This window comes from Gracilinanus agilis, chromosome 1 (assembly GCF_016433145.1).
Source record: "Gracilinanus agilis isolate LMUSP501 chromosome 1, AgileGrace, whole genome shotgun sequence".
In the NCBI taxonomy this organism is placed as follows: Eukaryota; Metazoa; Chordata; class Mammalia; order Didelphimorphia; family Didelphidae; genus Gracilinanus; species Gracilinanus agilis.
The window spans coordinates 459,775,559-459,796,736 of record NC_058130.1 but is presented as its reverse complement, the minus strand read 5'-3'; the positions used below and the strand labels follow the sequence as shown (position 1 = coordinate 459,796,736).

At 33.1% G+C, this 21,178-nt stretch overlaps 1 protein-coding gene across 1 annotated transcript in view; it reads left to right on the top strand.

The window, feature by feature from the left end:
• Positions 1-21,178, top strand: part of LOC123252835 (cadherin-10-like) — a 233,242-nt gene that overhangs the window by 162,371 nt on the left and 49,693 nt on the right. The window contains exon 5 of the mRNA XM_044682074.1: positions 17,450-17,637. Coding sequence (XP_044538009.1) covers positions 17,450-17,637 — 188 coding nt within the window. The remainder of the gene's footprint in view (positions 1-17,449; positions 17,638-21,178) is intronic.

The window sequence follows — 21,178 nt, the reverse complement described above, 5'->3', positions numbered from 1 at the left end:
CCCTTATTTATACTTTCTTTGAGATACAGAACCAATAGAAGTATTGCTGGGTGAAAAGTTATGCATAGTTTCATGTTTTGAGGGTAGTTCCATCTTGTTTGCCAGAATGGTTATATCAATTCAGAGTTCCACAAACAGTACATTAATGTCTCAATTTTCCTACATCCCCTTCAACATTCATCATTTTAATTATTGGTCATATTAGCCTCTCTAATATGTATGAAGTAATATCTCAGCATTGTTCTAACTTGCATTGCTCAAATCATTAATGACCTAAAGCATTTCCTCATATAACTAGATAGTTTTAATTTATTCATCTGAAAACCATCTATTCATATTCTTTGACCATTTATCAATTGCAAAATACTTTGTATTATGAATATATCTAAATTCTCCTTAATTTGAGAAATGAAGCCTGTGTCAGAGACACTTGATTTAAACTTCCCCCAGTTAGATGTTTCCTTTCTAATGTTGCTTGCATTGGGATTTTTGTATAGAAACTTTTTAAATGTAATCAAAAATTATCTTTCTTTAATTTTTGTAATGTTTTCTCTGTTTGGTCATGAACTCTTCTCTTATCCATAATTTGGTCTAGTAAACTTTTCCATGTTTCCCTTATTTATTTATGGTGTTCCCATTTATTTCTAGATCAGGTATCCATTTTGACTTTATCTTGGTGTATGGTGTGAAATACTGAGGTCTAAGCCTATTTTCTGCTATACTGTTTCCAAGGATTACCAGTATTTTGTCAAATAGTGAGCTTTTCCCCCAATAGCTTTGACCTTTGGGTTTCTTGAACAAAAGCTTACTATAGTCACTAATGACTATACTGATTTTATAATTTACTTGATTGGAACATTACTCTATTTTAATAAGTCAGCACTGAGTTATTTTGATGATTACAGTTTTATAGTATAGTTTGAGATTTGTTAAGGGTAGATCATCTTTCTTCATATTCTTTTCATTAATTCCTCAATATCCTTGACCTTCTCTTCTTCCAGATAAATTCTGTTATTTTTTTCCAGTTTTAGGAAATCATTTTTGGGTATTTTGATTTGTATGGCAGTGAACAAGTAAATTCATTTAGTTAGAATTGCCATTTTTATTGTATTGGATTGACCTATCCTTGAAGAATGACTATTTTTCTAATTGTTTATGTGTGATTTTATTTGTGTAAAATGTGTTTTGTAATTGGGCTCATATAGTTGCTCAGTTTGTTTTGGTAAGTATACTCCTATGTATTTTATATTATTAAGAGTGATATTATATGTATTTAGATTTTCTATCTCTTTCTGTTGAACTTTTTGGTGGTAAATAAAAATGCTGATGATCTATATCAGCTTATTCTGAATTCTACAAATTTGCTAAAGTCAGAAAGAAAACTAAAAACCAATCCCTCTAATGTATATTGATGTAAAAATTTTAAAATACTAGCAAGATTGGAAGGGAAAAAAGAAACTGAAAAATATTTTATAATTTTCTCTCATGAGGGTCTCATTCTCAAATATTTTTAAATCAAATTCATGAAAATAAAAGTCACTCCTCAATTTTCAAATGGTCAAGTGGTATGAATAAGCAGCTTTCAGATGAAGAAATCAAAGCTAACAAGAATTATATGAAAATATTCTAAATCCTTCTTGATTAGAGAAATGCAAAGGAAAGCTTTGATATGCCACTTCATACAAAACAGATTGGCCAATATGACAGTAAAGGAAAATAATAAATGTTGGAGGGTATATGGGAAAATTAGGACACTAGTGTATTGCTGTTGGATTTCTGTACTGATCCAACCATACTGGAGGGTAATTAGGAATTGTGTAATTGGAAATTTTATACCTTTGAATTACATTAGCCAGGAGCACACTGACTTCCTGTCATTGTGAACTGACATAAACAAGAGTTAAATTGGGTGGATTTCTGTGTCTAGGGACTTTTTTGCTTCCTGTTGGTGGTTTTGGCAGAGAGGTCATTTTGAGCAGGTAGATTACCTTGAGCACATGGTGTTTTTGTTGTGGTGGTGGTTTTTATATAATTACCTTTTTATTCCTTTACTTCTAGTGATTATGAATAAATCTTGTAAAATATATTTCAAGTTATTGTCTATAACTATATGCCTTTTAATTTTTACATTGATGGCAACCACCAAATTTGGAAAAGGAATTCTCAATTTTTTTAAGATAGCCTAAATAAATTTTGCAAAGCTGCATTTCACTCTTGCTGTTTCTGGTGCCCTGCTCCTGCATTTTTGTTTTGTTTTGTTTTGTTTTGTTTTGTTTTGTTTTCCATTTTCCCAGGCCACCCCAGCTGCTTTTGTTTGAGTGGCTTTTCCAGCAGCTCTTGGCCAAGAGGGATAAACTGCTTATCCTACTCATCCTCTTTGTTGCCAATCCAGCCTCCTGCTGCTAACTCCCTGGATGATCCTAGTGGAGATTTTTTGTACACCAGACCCAACCACCCCTCTATGGAAGCTTTGCTCCTGTTGCTGCTGCCCCAGGTTTGACCAGACACTGCCTGGGGGTCTTGCCATTCCTGCTGTCTGTGAGCTACTGCTGTCCATGCCCAATTCCTGGAGGGTTTGAGAGCCCTTTATAAGCACCTTTTTTTTTCCTGTGGAAGGTGAACTATAAATCCCTTCCCCTCCATGCCACATGAATTTTCAAGCCTGCACTAGCCACTTTTCAGCAGGGGCACACACCTACCCCTACCCCAATTTGGCTAACCCAGATAGTTTTACATGCTCTGCCTGTGGGGGAGGGGACTGAGGTAGCAAGTGGCCCCTAGTATTTTATACCAAGGGGGAAGGGGAAGGAAGGTTACTCTTCCAAACAGGAAGAAGAATTGCAAGCATGGCTCACTCTATGAAATAGCACTGCATTAACTATCTAAAACAGCTCCCAGTTTTAGGATGTTTTTTAATTCCTACCATTCCTGGGTACACTGGTCTTTGAGATTAGCTTGAATAATCCTGGGATTCAGGGGAGAAATTCAACTCCTTACACTCCTTTGCAATTTGGGCCTGCCCAGTCTCTAAAATATATCCATTAGGATTCCTCCATAATATATTCCATATGGAATTCTTCTTTACTATGGGAGATCCCAGAGGTATGAGAAAAGGAACCTAAATTGATAATGATCCTGGGAAGAGTCTGGAGGTGGATTTTTAAGCCCTTTAAGACTCTGTTGTTTTATAGAAGTCTCTATATCAGAATGTGAATAAAGGACTTTTGGATTTAGTTCATGATTATTATATCTTGCTGCCAGCAAGTAATTAAGAAGATCATCCACCATGATCAGGTGGGATTTATACCAGGATTGCTTTAAGATTTAATTTTGTTTTTTTTTTAATTCTATATTAATCTGATCAATACTATTCTGTTACTCTGAATCATTTTAAGCTATAGTATTTTGGCTAACAAAATATTAGCTATATTCTGTTATTTTATTTTTATTTTTATCTTACTCCTATAACTGTACTGAACAAAATATCATTGTACAAGCCCATAATCATCTTGTAAAAACCATCTTCAGTGGAAAAACCATAGGGATTCTGAGGTTGTCGCCAGATCCATCGAAGTCACATACTGCTTATACAGCCTTTTCTTTCATTTTTCATCATTGTTACATAAAAGATGGATGGACTAATTGTATACAACCTTTGGAGAATTTAATAAGCTAAATATCTCAAATTGATTTTAAGGGGTCTTCAGAGATGGTTTTTAGATAACTTGTTTTTTTTTTCAATATCTCTGACTAATCATTTTGCCTGCCTTTGAGTTCTTTGTAAAAAGAGATAAGGGTCCATTTAGTAGCTGAAAAATAGCATTATTATATATCCCCACCTCCCCAGTTATAAAAATGTAATGTATGAGAAATGTAGCAGTCTCATACCAGAAGAGCTGGGAAGTTCTTCCTAGGGTGTAGTACTCTGAATGGCTCCCAAGAGGCAGCACCTCCCATGAATTATACATAGCTTCTAGATGATTTGTAACTCTTCAATTTACTCTACCCTTCTACCAGGACAATCTAGATTCTTGGTGATGCTTTAGACCCGAAAGGTTTTCATCAACAGTATAGAGTTTTGTATTTTTTCTGGGCTCCTCTGCCACATTTTGGAATATGTCTGTAACAGATTTTGTTAAAAATATCTCAGCTAAGGTTGAAAGATTTGCTACACCTGCAAAACTTGTGACAAATATCCATTAGCTTCTAAAGTTAAAAAAAATCATCACAGAGCAAACTCATGTGAATCCTATATGGTAGTGGGTTTATTTGCTATAGTAATTAATCGGGCTATTGTGAATTTTGGGAATTTTGGTACTTTCTTTCCATGTATATTACCTGCTGTATTTCTGTTTTATAAAACCATTACTTTTTGAAAATCATTTGTACTCACACAGTAGTTCATGTCCAAGTTAAAAAGGAAATGGTTCTCATTTGTGGGTGAGAAACCTTGTATTCTACCTCTTCTTGGCTGACAGTTTGTCACTGATTGTCAGCTATATATTTTTTATTTTTAAAAACAGTTTTCTATTATTTTTCCTTGTATATGTAACACAGAATTTGAGTTTTCTTTTTTCTCTTATTTTTTTTTAACTCGAAGCACATGTTATCAGTATTAAAAAGTTGTTTTTGTTTTTTTTTTTTTTTTTGCACTAGGGTAAGTTTAAAAATGTACATTAACCCTAATGTCAATGCATACTCAAAAAACTTTAGACTATAGAAACCTGCCAGTTATTGATAAATATTATGGTACTTTGTTTAATGATTCTGTCTGCTTCCAAGAGAAGGGAACAAAAAGAGCCACTTCACAGTGCCAAAGAAGCACAAAGCAAACCTTCATAATGCCAATTGAGCTGAAGGTCAAAGAGATCAACCAGTCCCAGTGAGATTGATCAAGACAAGAGGATTTGAACTTTTTTGGGCTTCGAGGTGATGGCTGTTTTGATATATGTCTCCCCCCACACATAAACATTCTATCAAGAACCTTACTTTGACTGCCTTCCTGGCTCCAGTATCCCTGAGAGAAAAGGTAAAATGAGACCAGGAAATGTTATTTCCCATTTGCTGCTAAAATATAGTCTATATTCTGTCTTTCTTAATGAGGCAAACTTTCTGTAGTCCTGGCTACTGATTGAGGAAGTGCATAATTACAAAAATCACTTTAATTGGGGCCTGATTTAAGGACATAGGTTATTTTTCCTTAACTTAGAATTTTTAGACATAAGACTTTGATATTTAATATTCCAACCAGAAGTTATTTTTCCCTTTTATATGTATTTTTGATGGTTTATATTTCTTTTGACAATTGATTCATATACCTCATAACGCAGCTATAAATCCCTGAGTGATCCCTGTGTTTGTCACTCTCCTCCTCAGGGAGGAATGTATTATTATCCTATAATGCAAAGTTTAAATAATTTTGATAATAATTTTAGGATAAGTAACTTGCTACCTCTCCAAATCCAGAACGTGAACTGTTTGGAGAAGGCGCCATGAAGATGCCTGCAGAGACCATACACTGCAACAGAAGATCCAGTGAACTTTGGGATGTGGTTATTTGAACTGTGGGGAGTTGAATGCATTTATTTTGAACGTACACTCTTATGCCAATGGGATTGCCCCCACATTGGTTTTTTTCAATGTGCCTAGGAATCATTGGTTTTGTTCTCTTTCACCTTTGTCCCCAAATTAATGTAATGTAAAAGTTGGTTATGTTTATAAGATCCATTGGAGACACTAGTCTTCCAAGGGATCTCAAGGAGGAATATGTATTTGGAAATCTTGTACTTTTGAACTACATTACCCAGGAGCCCACTGCCTTCCTATCATTATGAGCTAAAGTAGACAGGAAATAAATTGGGTGGAATTCCATGTCTAGGGGCTCTTTTGCTTCCTGTTGATGGTTTTGGTAGAGTGGGCATTTTGAGCAGGTAGATTAGTTGAGCACGTGGTGGTTTGTTGTGTGTGTGTGTGTGTGTGTGTGTGTGTGTGTGTGTGTTGTCATATAATTATTTTTTTATTCCTTTACTTCTAGTTTTATAAATAAATCTTATAAAATAGAATATTTGAGGTTATTATATATTTATTTTAATTTTTACAGAATTATGACCAAAGGGCTATAAAACATTGCATACCCTTTAATACAGTAATACTAATACTTGTTCTATATCCCAAAGAGATTTTAAAAAGGGAGAAGGACCTTTTTGTACACAAATATATCTACTCTTTTTGTGATGGCAACAATTTAGAAATTAAAGCAATGTCAACCAATTGATGAATGGCTGAACAAATGTTGAATATGATAGTGATGGAATATTATTGTTCTGTAACAAATGATGAACAAGATGATTTCAGAAAGATCTGGAAAGACCTTTGTGAGCTGATGAATAGTGAAGTAAACAGCATCAGGAAAATATTGTATATACTAACAGCTATATTGTGGATTGTTCAGCTGTGATTGACTTTGCTTTTAACAGCAATATAATGATCTAGGACAATTCTGAGGGACTTATGACAAAGAATACTATCTGTTCTGCTCTTTTTGTGTTGGCAAAAGATTGGTAACTAAAGGATGTCCATCAATTGGGTATACAATGATGATGAAATTCTATTGTGCTATAAAGAATAATAAACTAGATGCTTTAGAAAGAACTGGAAAGACCTACATAAACTGATACAGAGTGAAATAAATAGAACCAGGAAAAAATTGTACACAGTAGTAGAAATATTGTGGAATAATTAAAGGTAATAAATTAAGCCACTCTCAATAGAATGATCCAGAACAATTCTGAGGGACTTATGAAAAAGAATGGTATCCACCTCATAAATAAAGAACAATTTGAGTAGAAATGGGAGATGAAAGCTTATAAGTTTTCACTTGTTGATTTAGGTATACATTTGAGTTTTTTTAAGATTATGTACTTACAAAAATGAACACTACAAAAATATACTTTTGATAATACTTATATAACCCTGATTGAATTGCTTGCCAACTCTGGAAGGAGGGAGAGAAAGAAGGATGGGGACTATTTATTTGGATCACATAGATTCAAAAAACTTAAATGGAAATTTGTCATTATGTGTAATTATTAAAAAATGTAAATAATTTTAAAAGAGGAGTATAATGTTGATGCTAGAAAGTGTAATGTATTTGAGAAGACAAATGAATTAAAGGAAGGGTGCATGCTGAGGCCTTTAGTTATGGAGGAAGGTCACTTTTTCATAAATTAATGAGGATTATTTCATGTGTGATAAAAGTTTCCAAGAATATTGCCACAAAGGGGTATTTATATGGTAAAGCATATTCATGAAAGGAATATTGTTGTTCTTTAGTCGTTTCAGTCCTGTCTGACTCTCCATGACCCCTTTTGGGGTTTTCTTGCCAAAGATAGTGGAGTGGTGTGCCTTTTCCTTTTCCAGCTCATTTTATACTTGAGGAAACTGACTCAAACAGGATTAAGTGATTTATCTAGAGTCACATAGCTGGAAAGTATCTAAAGCCACATTTGAACTCAGAAAATTTAGTTTTCTTGATTTCAGGCCTGACACATTATCCACTGTACCCCTTAGCTGCCAAGATGGTATGTTACCTGAATGCAGAATTTAAAAGGAGGAAGAGAGAGTTCATGTGATTTTAGGAAATGATGCTATACTATCAGTAATCACAAATTTGTCATGAAATTAAAAATTGTTTAAACTTCAAAAATAAGAATTCTATTTATTATCCTATCTTTCCAAAAATTATGAGTACTCACACTTCCAAGAAATCTAAATTAGCATTTGTCTAATAATTAATGAATGTAGAGTGAGAATAAATGTGTTTTATTCTATTATAAATGCTAACTTTTGTGTTAGAATGTCATGAAAATATAATTTCCAAGTTATGTATGACCCAAAACATAAGTGGAAAAATCATATAGAATAAGCAAGGTATATGCATATAAGTCAGTAGTGCATCCTGGAGATGAATGAACCCCTTTGGACAATTTAACTTATTACTGTTTTCAGGGGAAAAAAACAAAACAAAACAAAAAACTTGATGTCAGAAGAGCAATGGGATTGTTTTGTTAAAAGAAGCAATGTGGACCTCTAACAGAAGGCAAAGAACCCTAAAAAGATTAGGAAACAACTGACCATTCCTTATAGCTTTGCCAATCTGTCCTGAAGTGATAATACTTCTCCTCTTCTCAAATAAGTTAGTTAACAGAGAGGGAAGCAATGACCCTGTAAAGACTTAGATCTTTGTAAGATTTGCATTAACTGGCCCTGCAAGAAAATATGTAAGCATAGTTATAGAAAACATTTCCTTTGAGTGTAGGTGCTACATACTGAATGTTTGCACTGTATAAATGATGAAATACTGAGCAGTATTTATGGGATGCTTCATGCTAGCATGGAAAGACCACTAGATTTGGGGTCACAGTACCCAGGTTCAAATTATTTTTGTCCAACTCGCCAGTTGTTTAACCCTAGACAATTTCTTTTCTTTCTCTTGTCTCAGGTTTCTCATTTCTAACTGGGGAGACAGGAGGTCAGGGTGAAGTTGAACTAGATGTTCTCTAAGGTCCTTTTCACCTCTAGATCACTGGGTTTTAGGAATAGACTAGATTCACATTCATCTGAGGGTCCCTTCCTGATTACATAAAATTTCTTTTCATCTCCTTGAGAAACAACTTACAGATATTGAGGGAAATCCTGTTTTTGATAAAATAGTCATGTTGATTGAATAACTAGATGTCTGTATAGTAGTAACTTCTGTGTCAATTATATGTTTTCTAATCCATTTCTAGGCAAAATAGAAATAGCAACTTTTTGTTATTCCCTATCCTGCTGGTCTTAAGTATAACATTCTGAAACACAAAGCCAAAATGGCAGCCCGATCCCTGGTCTTATCATAATAACCCTTCTAGAATCATGTACTTCCAATCAGGCATCTGTCTCTAGTATGACTTCTCTACCCATTCACCATTTAACGTTTTAACTCTACTATATGCAGTTTGTCCTTTTTGTCATACATAGAATAACTGCTTCTGCAGAGTTCTTTGCACATATTTAAAATGTTATCAATTCACTTTTTAAGCCATATCTAGAACAAAACACTATAGAAGAAAAAAATAATGCAATTATCTTATGCAAAATATCATTTCAGATAATCATGTATTTCATGAATTTATAATAAAAATAATGGAAAACAGTATACAATAAAAGAATAAAAAATTAAAGTGAAACATTGGAGTAGCACAATAAAATAGAATTTATTAAAATAATTCAATATAATATCACACTGTTATAAAAATAGGTAAGATCAATATTCAAAATAAATAATAAGATAATAAACAACAAAACTAAATTGAAATTTCTTTTTCTTTTCCATATCTCTACTCAAAGTAGACCTCGGTAAAATTGGGAAAGAGGCATTTTTGGCTTCAAAATCCATTCTCCTTTACTGTTCTCTTATATTATTCCTGGATCAGTCTTCCCCCTTACCATGACTATCTATTGTCTTGTTTCTAATAGATTTTGTCATCAACTATCAGCCAACAGTCCCTCCACCAAAGATGTTACTAGTATCTAGTTAAGACAAAACACTTCACAACATAATTTTAAAAACAACTCCTAAAACTGAAAAAAAAAATCCTGAAACCTAAAAGGACTCATACATGGTTGCATTTCAAATACTATGCCATATGGTGGGGGAGATGCACTTAAAGAGATTCTGTTTATCAAATCACATGACTCCATAGAAGAGCTCCCTCTATAAAAATATCAGTGGATTTTTCCTGATATAGCAATATTAGTATGAAATGTGTAAAATGCTAAATTGAATTTCTGCTCTTTAGATTCACTTAACTACCATATCTTTGTTCTAACGTATATAACCAAGGGTGTAAAAACACTAAGTAGGGGAAAATATTTTTTCTGTATTAGAGTTGAAAGAAGAAACATTTGATTCAATCTGGCACCTGGGATTAAACTTAAAATAGCTGTAATTGGAATTGATGGGAAAGTGGGCAACATAATTAAAGCACAATCAACTGTAAGATAAAATAAATTGCATGCAAACAGACGCCTTTAAGTGAAAAAGAAACAAGAGATGGGTGGCAGTCTCAGTATTAGTTTGTTTTCAGTGTCTGAAAAACCAATCCTCTCTGCTAATTTTCATTTCCTTAATATATTCCACTACAGACTATCAGGAAAAATTCTATCTATCACTTAAACAATTGACTTACTAAGAAGCATGTTGGTTATAGTGAAAATAACACTGATTTTCTCATCTATAAAATAAGGCATTTGTATTATATGATCTGTAAAATAACCTTCCAGTTGCAAATCTGTGATCCAGTACTTCTTTAATACTTTCCATCAAAATTTGATTTATAATGGATAAAAATTATATGCCAAAAATAATTCCTATATGACCTAGTATTCAAATTCATGAATGCACACATGAATTTTAGGATCATTCTAAAATGAGTAAATGTATATGCATGTTTATATGTATTTAACATATTTATATACTTTGAGGTACACAATGAAAAACTACATGTACATGTATAAGCACAGTATATTCAAATATCTATGTTTATATATATATATATATGCACATATATATATATATTAGCTTTATGTAGCCTTCTGAATATCTAGCTATAAAAAATGTTCCTAAATAAAATTTTAAAAGACCTTATGTTATATAAAATTGTCAAAGACTCTCCAATATGATTTTTGATCCATGAGGTACATAGTAGAATCGTACAATATTACTATGTGAAAGGGTTCTTAGGAATCATCTAATTCAATCCTCTGATTTAATAGTTGAGTAGCCAGAGGTGTGAGACTTGCTTAAGTTCAAAGAGTTAGGTAGTAGTAGAAAAGAAGGTGCCCTGATTCCTCATCATATTTCTTTTTTCTATGATACACAAGATCTCAAGATGATACTAAGTCAGATCATAGACTTATCTTGAATATGTAAAACACATCAATATTATTACTTGTCAAAAATATACAAATTTAAGAGCTCTTAAAATAATTGCTCAATGAGGTATTTGATTGCAGTATTCGACTCTCTCAATTTTTGGAAGTTAAAAATATAACAAATATAGTTTCAAATATTAACAAAATAATACATGAATTGTAATGGTCCATGACAACATACAGAACAATCCATGGAAAATTGCAAAAGACATTGATTTTATCTGTCTGTAACCTCCCTACTGACATAAGTTTGGTAGATTTTGTTCATTAATTTTAGTGCCTCCTTCCAAAAAAATGCAATCACCTTATGGCCAGATCATTGTTGAAGAACTGAAGAAGAATGATAGTTGAAGAATTCTATTTATCTGAACTAATCCCCAGTCAACAAATATAAGCCTGTTTTTCAATGGTGTTGTGGATCCAATTTGTACTAGCATTACAGAGCCAATTGTCAGATTTTCACTATGAGTATTTACAAATACTACAAATCAGTGCTCATGTTTTCTTTTATTTATTATTTAGTCTCAAGAAAATGAAGAGAAAATGTTAAATGCAAATTAGTCTAAAAAGATTGGTGTGTCGATTTATTTTCCTAGACAGTCAATAGTTGAATATTTACCAGCACACCTGTACATCTACAGGTATTCACATTCTATTGACATGGTTTGTACAAGCAATATTCATCTGCACAGCATAGTGGGGAAATGAAGTGCATCTTTAATGGAGGAGAAGAAGTAATAAAATTCAGTAATAGATTGATATGGAACTGTGAACATAACTTTTATGGCATTTTAACAGCAATCAGATTTTCAGAATCTAGTTATGCATCTAAAAATCCAAATTAAGTAATTGCCAAGTCCCTGAACCTGAAAATAAAAAGTAGGACAAATCCCCAATGGAAATCCCAATAGTCAAGTCTATGGAATGGATCATTCTGAAGTAATTAGAAATAAAATATATTTCACTCTTTTAAATGAAAAATACAAAATTACTTGAGGGATATTTTTCCATGTGAGCAAAAAGAAATATGTCTCTTTTATAGAATATTTCATCAATAGAATAAGGAAAAAGAACTGTCAATTATTTTCTAAAAAAATTTAAGTAGTAAAAATACCACCACTCTAAGTGGCATATTATTATTGATTGAATTTTATTTACAAAATGAAAACTGAAAAAACAAATTATACTTTCATGAATTTTTTGGAAAATTATATTTTCTTTTAAAAGTGCTATTTAATTTATAAAATACAATGCTGAATTTTCAATCATAATAATATAATTCTGTGATTAAAACTTTTAAAAGAAGTTCCTGACTATATCTATTTTCCTCTATGATTTATTAGGAAATGTAATTTTGATTTGTTTGTGTTACTTTATCATTTAGTTATCCTAAAGTCCCATTAAATATTATCTGTGAGTCTTTTCTAAGAGTTTAGAGAAGGGGAAATAAGAATTTTTTTTCTATGTACTATCTGGGGCCAAAATAAATATGTCCCATCCCATTGACTACAATAGCAACTCACACTTCTAAAACACTTTAAAAAATTATTGTAATTTTCCTCCAGGTACATGTAAAAAAGTTTCCAATATTTTAAAAAGATTTTGAGTCTCAAATTTGCTCCTTCCTTCTCTCTTCCCTACCACTGTGACGTTAAGCAATGTGTTATAGATTTTAAGTATACAATAATTTACATTTTTCCCATATTAATGCTTTTGGGGAAATAAATTCAAACAAAAAAAATAAGAAAGTGAAGAAAGTTTACTTTGGTTTGGACTCAGACTCCATCAGTTCTTTATCTGGAAGCATATTTTTTTCATGAATTATTGACATTGTCATTGCATTGGATCATTGTATTGCTAAGAATAGCTAAGTTATTCACAGTTTTTAATGTACAGTATTCTGTCATTATGTACAATATTCTTCTGTTTCTGCATACTTCTCTCTGCTTCAATTCCTAGAATCTTTCTAGGTTTTTCTGAGCTACTCCTTCTTTTCAAATTTCTTATAGCATAATGTTATTTCATTATAAATATACAATATAACTTGCTCATTTATTCCCCAATTAATGGGTATCCCTTCACTTTCTTTTTTTAAAAACCCTTACCTTCTGTCTTGGAATCAATCCCATGTATTGGTTTCAAGGCAGAATAATGGTAAGGGCCAGGCAATGGGAGACAAATGACTTGCCCAGGGTCACATAGCTGGGAAGTGTCTGAGATCGGATTTGAATCCAGGACCTCTCATCTCTAGGCCTGGCTCTCAATCCACTGAGCTTCCCAGGTGCCCCCTCTCCCTTTACTTTCTAATTCTTTTCTCTCACACAAAAAAAGAAGTTCTTTAAATATTTTTCTACATGTAGGTCTTTTCTCTTTTTATTTTTTTATCTCTATGGAATGCAAACCTACAAATGGTATTGCTGGGTCAAAGGGTATGTATTATTTTATTTCCCTTTGGGCATAGTTCCAAATTGCTCTCCAGAATGGTTGAATCAGTTCACAACTCCCCCAACAGTTTATCAGTATTTCAATTTTCCCACATTTTTACAAGTTTTATCATTTCTCTTTTCTATCATAATAGCCAGTCTGATACATATGAAGTGGTACTTATGTGATTTTAATTTGTATGTCTCTAATAGTGACTTGGAGCATGTTTTGCATGACTTTAGAGAGCTTTAATTACTTTGTCTGAAAACTGTGAGTTGATATCCTTTGAGCATTTTTCAGTTTGAGAATGACTTGTATTCTTTTACATTCAAACAATTTCTCTATGATTTTGAGAAATGAGGCTCTTATTAGAGAAACATGTAAAAACTTTTATTTACACCATTATGATAACTCTCCATCTTACTTGCCACTGTTTAATTTCTGACCACCACATCCCCCGATTTCCCCTCTTTTCCTTTGGCCCTATTCCCATTCTCTTATCCCCTTCAACTGTAAAGATTAAAATTTTCTGGATACTGTATATTAATCATTGATTATTTAATTATATCTTAGTAAAAATTAGAGAAAGAGTGAAAGAGAGAAAGATCACCAGGTCATCCTAACTAAAAAACCTTCAACCTGTGCCCTACTTCATCAGCTCCAGCTCTCAGCCATGTCTTAGGCTGAGCATTAAATGCTCCAGAAAAGTGGGCAGGGTTATAATGTTCTTCTCTCTGCTTCCCCAACACCTCCTCTACTGTGAAAGCTTTTTCATGCTTCTTTTATGTGTGAAAATTTACCCCATCTTATTTTTCTCGTCTTGCTTCTTCTTAAGCATCTAGGAGGCAGATAATTTTGATTATCCCAGTCTTACAGGTTGGAAAACAGGGACAGAGAACTGAATTGACTTTTTTAGTCACTCATATAGTAAGAGTCATAACATGAGCCCAGGACTTCAATCTTGTTGGTTTAAAACTGGCATTGTTGTAGTAACATTGATAAAATTTGAAGAATTAGACTATAAAACATACCTGATATGATCTTGAATTAGAAACACTTTGATGAGGAAAATGATAGGCATTTTGGATTTATATTTAAGGATTGAATAAAGTAGAGAGTTAAAGCATAACAGTAGTATTCTGATCAAAGTGATGAATGAGAAGATTCGTGGTGCAGAGAATAGAGAGCAGGCTGTTTCAAATCCTGGCTTTGACAGATATTGGCTTTGCAAACCTTGGTAAGTCAATTATGTAATGCAATGTGGCTAACAGAAATTTTTTGCTTCTGTAATTTCTAACGGTCACAAAACATCAGTTAAACATCTTAGAATCTTCAGAAAGTCAGTTGGAACTTGAAGCTTAAATAGAGGTTCCAACTGATGGGACTTTTGCCTTCTGGCTTTCTCTGTAGCTGGAGGCTTTTGCTTTGGCTTAACCTGTTGGCTTTGGCCTAATTGCTTCGGCCTTGGCCTGTGCTTATTTTGTCTTGGGGAAATTTGGACCTATCTCATTTCTCTGGACCTCTCCCTGATCTACCATCTCCATCCCTGCCCTTCCCTGAATTTCCTTTGGGTCCTGGTGGAAGGGAGGGCTTGGTGATTAGACATTGTGGGTTTAGTTTCTATAGGCTAGTAGAGTATCCTCTAATAAGTTACCCCTAGTTTTAATGATTTGATAGAAACTTTACTTAAAAGGCAGTCAAATCTTCCTGACTGGGAGAGCTGGGCTCTCTCTGTCTAAACCTCTCTGTGACCCATCCCCACCCTCACCCTCTCCCTAGCAGCAGTTAGAAAACCCTGAACCCCTCTCCCCTTCTGATTGACCCTGGTATTAATAAATCCCTTGTTACCTATTCAAACCCTCTGGAGAATCATTGTGTCAAAAATTAAGACAAGGGCTCAAGGGGAAGGAATCACTTTTCTTCTATTTCCTTGAGAGGAGCTGGGGGCATCCATCTTGGCAGGAAGTACCTCCCCGAGGCTTCCTTCAGTCATCAGTTTGACTAGCAGGGAGGGGCCCTCTTGACTCCTCATTCAAGAGACTTTAGAAACAAGAAAACCTCTCCAGCCAAACCTAAACATTTCTTACCAACTTTAATTTCCTCCCTCTATTCTCTGTCTCAAGCCTCTGGGAATAAACCTGTTAGAGCTGCCCTCTCCTGCATACCCCATTTCCTTTATCTCCTACATAACTTCCCATACCTTCTTTCCTCCTCCAATCACCTTATAATCACCTATTTCCCCTTTATCCTTCCTCACACCCAAATTGCCTTCCTTCACCCACTCAGATTACCTTATTTTTTCTTGATAACAATTAACAGTGGCACAGTGATCTAGGCACATCTTCAACATCATTAGTTGCAGAGAAAAACTACAATTGTAGAGACTGTTTCCTCAACCTAGAACTACCTGTACAAAGGAAGTCACAAGTCTAATCTCCATCCCTATCCACTGTGATGGTCTGAACAGTCATTGCTCTAAAGTAGGGATTGGCAACCGTTTTGGCCATGAGAGCCATAAATGCCACATTTTTTAAAATGTAATTTCATGAAAGCCCTACAGTGCTCACAGTGCGCGCTCCTGTAACAGCATCTGAGAAAAAATTGACTTTATGGTTCCTGCAGAAAGTGCCATCATACGTTGCCGACCCCTGCTCTAAAGAGACCTAACTATTCCTTTATTGGTTGGGCTAATTGTAGCACAAGAATAGATTCCTACAACTCAACTATGTGCCAACTTAGCACGTGTAAAAGTTTACCAAAATCTGAAAACAGTCCCTATGCAAAATTTATTTTATAGGAACTCATCCAACATATGAACCTTCCAAAGACTTCAATTGGAATTTTTGGTTGCTTCTGAGAACCACCTTTTGATATGGACAGTGATAAATGGGACAAATAGGAGAGTGTCCAGAGAATAGCAAATAGTATAGTGAAGGACGTTTTATATATGATGTGTGTGGTTACCTTAAAAAATCCAGACATGTTTAGCCCAGAGAAAAGAAGATTTAGGGTAGATATGATACTTAGCTTTAATAATTTAAATATTGCTCTATGAAGGAGAGACTAAAGTTATTGTTTGTATTTAGAGGAGTAAAGCAGGAGAAAGGAGTGGAAATTCGAAAGAGGCAAAATGAGCCTTGTTGTAATTGGGATTCATTATAAATTTGACTAGATTCTTCTATGATTCTTTAATTTGATGAAAATTTAATGGATTAAATAAAATGTACATATATTACCTCTAAAAATCTCCTTGAAAAAAGTTACTACAGGCATTATCAATGCCATTTTAAAGAGAAGGAAACTGAGTAGTCAAGGAAAGTATATGTTGTCACAGAACTTAAAACTCTTCAAGGCAAGATTTGAAGTCCTGTCTTATTTGCTCACCTCATGAACCACCATCAAGGATTTATTGTGGTTGAATCTGATGAGGTTCCTTCCAGCTTTTCTGTGTCTCTTGGGCAGTCTGATTTCATTTTTCCCTTTTTTTTACATGCACCCAACCTGACAATCTTTATAATACCTGAGCTCAGGAGAGGGGCCAGAAATCAGTATGTAGATCAATGAGTTATATGACTAAAGATGATATTTAATTCATCGACATTTCCAAGGACATGGGGGGACATACGGACTTATTTTTCTTTCTTTCCTCCTCCATCTCATTCCTCACTTTAAATATTCATCTCCAGAGAAAGAACTCATAAATAGAAATAAGAAAGACATAGCTTTATATATAGATATATGATTTCTGCTAAATGATAGCTTCTTTAGGTTAGGAAGGGGGTAGGAAATACCTGGGAATTTTAAGGTAACAATCAAAGGATTTTTAAAAACACACATACTATAAAAATTAGAAACTTTTTTTGGATGATTAATGAATGATTAATATTAAGTGGACATTTAGAATAAAACAGTAATTCTCTGGTTACTATTTGATGTGTTCCTATATAATAGCATAACCTTTTTTTTCTTTTTATTGCTGCACATTTTTTCAATACTTGTGAAACTCTGATCAAATCAGGTTTTGTTTTGTTTTTTTTTTTTTCATTTGCAGACACTATCCATCTTCGTGTTCCTGAATCTTCCCCAGTTGGCACAGCCATTGGCAGTGTAAAAGCAACAGATGCTGACACTGGAAAAAATGCTGAAATAGAATATAGAATTATTGATGGGGATGGAACTGATATGTTTGACATCATAACTCAGAAGGACACCCAGGAAGGCATCCTAACTGTGAGAAAGGTGCACATGTTCAGTATCAATCAAGTGCCTGGTAGTTTAGAGAGCAGAGAATAAAATAAATGCAGTGCTAGCGGATGCTCTATGAATTTCAAGGACTGTAATGGAACTTAGACATTTTAATATACTTAAATATGTTTGGGACAATTCAGGATAAACAAAGTCAGGGGACTCCTTTAAAAGAACATGTGCTTGATCAAAGGATATGCTGATGAAATAAATGAAACTAAAGCATTTTATGAAATGTGAAAGACATTTGAATCAATTTATCCTTCTATTTTCATGGCATTGTCTCATATAGGATTGGTTAGTAAAAATACATAGAGGTTGGGGCAGCTGGGTAGCTCAGTGGATTGAGAGCCAGGCCTAGAGACGGGAGGTCCTAGGTTCAAATCCGACCTCAGACACTTCCCAGCTGTGTGACCCTGGGCAAGTCACTTGACCCCCATTGCCTACCCTTACCACTCTTCCACCTATAAGTCAATACACAGAAGTTAAGGGTTTAAAATTTAAAAAAAATTAAAAAAAATACATAGAGGTAATGTTGTTCCATAAATGAAAATGATTTACTGGGCAAAAATAAGAGTACAGCATCACAGTTAAGGGAATTATAAAGAAACAGCACAGCACTCTTCCCATTGAATGAAATAATAACTGGAGTGGGTAATCAAACCAAATTAATTGCACAAATCGAAGAAAAAATAATAATTTCAATTTTTTCTTATACAATATGGATTATTTAGTTATTACAATATTGGGACCCATAAAGAAGCTATCAAGTGTCTTGACAGTAAACACAATAATTGTTAGTCAAATTCAAATTTGAACAAGCACAATGTGAAATTATTGATAGCAATGATATTTTAGGATAGATCTTATTATATATATATATATCCAATGTGGAATAAGTTAAAGTGAAGGCTATAAATTAGAAAAGAAAAAAATAGGTCCTGTCTTGGTGAACTGAATGTACACAAGAATAAATAATAATTTGGAATAGATCAAATATATAGCTTCAGACTAGAATGATATAAAGGAAAAATATGTGACTTCTTAAAATGAAGTAGTAAATATGTAACCCTGAATTAGCAATATGGTGGCTTGTTAATGAAAAAAAAATCCCTCTTTAATAAGCTAAAGGAAAGAATTTCCTGGCCAGCAGCTGAGTGGAAACAGGGGTATGGGTGTGACAGGGAATGAAATCTAATGAAGTCAGCACTGATTTGAGTATAACTCTCAGGAGGCTTCTCAATTTACTGGATACAATTAATTAGCTATTATTTTGTGCTTGTAATAGCCAAAGAATGTCAAGAATAGAGTTTCCATTTTTGTTTCAACAAATTTTCTAATTATGTTATGACCTTTAAAAATATTCTGTTTTAAAAAGCATTTCTGGAAATATTACTTGCAGTTTACAAAATATGTCTCAAAATGTTTTATACTTTTAAAATTGAATAGAAATATGGGAGCATTTTGGAAATTCAATTAATATTTTGTCTTGAAATTATTATTTCATCCCTAACTAATAGATATTATTAAAAAGAAAAAGTTACTAAGGCTTTTTTCCATTCTCAATTGAGACTTATTGAAAGAAATGCTGAAATCTCATTAAAATATATTGAACTAGTTGTTCATGATGATTTTCCTACTGAATGATACCTGTGTTCATTATATTAGGTGTTTCTTTTTTTTAAAGAAGATTGTATGTAAACTGAAATATTTCACAGTCCATCAAGGAACTTCCAAATAAAATGGATGAATTTCTATAAATTTTTGTTGTTTCAAGCTAAAACAAAACATATTCACACTTGAAGTTTCCTTTTGTGAAAAACCATAAAATGTTTCTATCAAAAATTTTATATATATATATATATATTTACCAAAAATAAAATATGTATAGAAAAAGGTGATTAAAAGTGCAAATGAAAACAGACAAATTAGGGGTACATTTCATATATTTCAAATTATTTAATCAGAGTAAATGAGTTGGACACTAGATTCATTTAGAAAAGTTGTTCATTCAAATGTATATTGAATAAAAGCTACTCAAACTATAGACATTATAATGATTATATACTTTGAACATAACATCATGAATTTTAGTATATCAAGATCTATACAAAATGTGTCCTGATGACTTTACTCGATTAAAAGAAATATCATCTACATAGGAAAATACACACCAAAAATTATAATGATGTTATTAGTAAATTTTGAAATTTTATTATAATCATTTTTGCTTTCAGAATTTTAAACAACTGATTATTCCCATTGGAATTTTTAAAAAATATTATAAATATTTTTAAATAAATAAATAATAAAAAAGAAAAACCTTTGCCCTTTGAAAATGAGTAAAAAATCCCCTGAGAATCTGTAGTCAATTATTTTTATTGCAGCAAAAGTGAAACTTTACCTTATTCAGTCAGTGTATTTGGATTTACAGAGATAAAAATAATATTTTCCATCTTGGTATTTTCTTCTGTCACTGACAATTCCTCACCACTGTATTGTTCCCAGAATTATCAGACCAGGTAACAAAATGATTAGTCTATTAGAAATATAAAGATAAAGTGTTTATTTAGCTCATTCTTCTTCAAAAGACTACTAAGAAATCGGTATTGAATCCTATCTGTTTTTGTTATTTGTCTGTGCTAAGAAACACTAGAGACAAAAAGGGCCAACTTACTTTTTTAAGAAGGTTAACACTATTTTTGTGCTACCCTGAAGCCTGGGAAATTCTTTATGCTGGGAAACCAAGAGCTATATTAATAAGAAGTCCTTTAGTTTTTGTATAACAAAAGGAAGGAAGTTTTCATTTTGAGGACTCAATACAATTTGAAATTTTGATAACTGCTTAATTTTCTCTTCACATCAACTCACCTAAAATTACTTAAATTAACATTAATTTTTAGTTAGAAAATGACCCTTTAATGGTAATCCTCTTCAGGAATGCTCTCTCTCTTCTTTATTGGCAAAGATCTCTCACTTTACCTTTTTTGGAAGGATCATCCTACGTGACCTGATAACTTTGATGTAAAAGCCATCATCAGGCTTTTAGACCATCTTTGGACACTGAAGCTAAGGTTTAGTAGGAAAAAGTCTAGGAATTGTGCTCTTTGTGTGGTAGATAGAGGGCTCTTTTAGTTAACATAGCAAAGCAAAGTTTCTGTTGCCTGATGCTTAGTTTTTAAAACAGGGAACATGTTTTTAAGCTGACCCATTGGATTTAACACTTATTTCCCTAGATTGCCACCATGAACTATCCAAAAGACTAGAGAAATCTACATGTATATGTGTTATTTGCTTTCAGATGAAGTTGCATATCCATTTTCCCAGACTTAATGAAGGTGCCTCACTAATACCACATTAAATCAACAGACTTCATTATCTCAACCATCCTTAGGGTTTTGCTACCATGCTTCATTTCTTCGACCAAAAGCTGCCAGCTTCTAATTTTTCCAAGAATAGGCATGTCAATTAACATTAAAAAACTTTATCTATTTCTCCTATGTAACTTCATTTTATTTTAAAATAATAATTACTT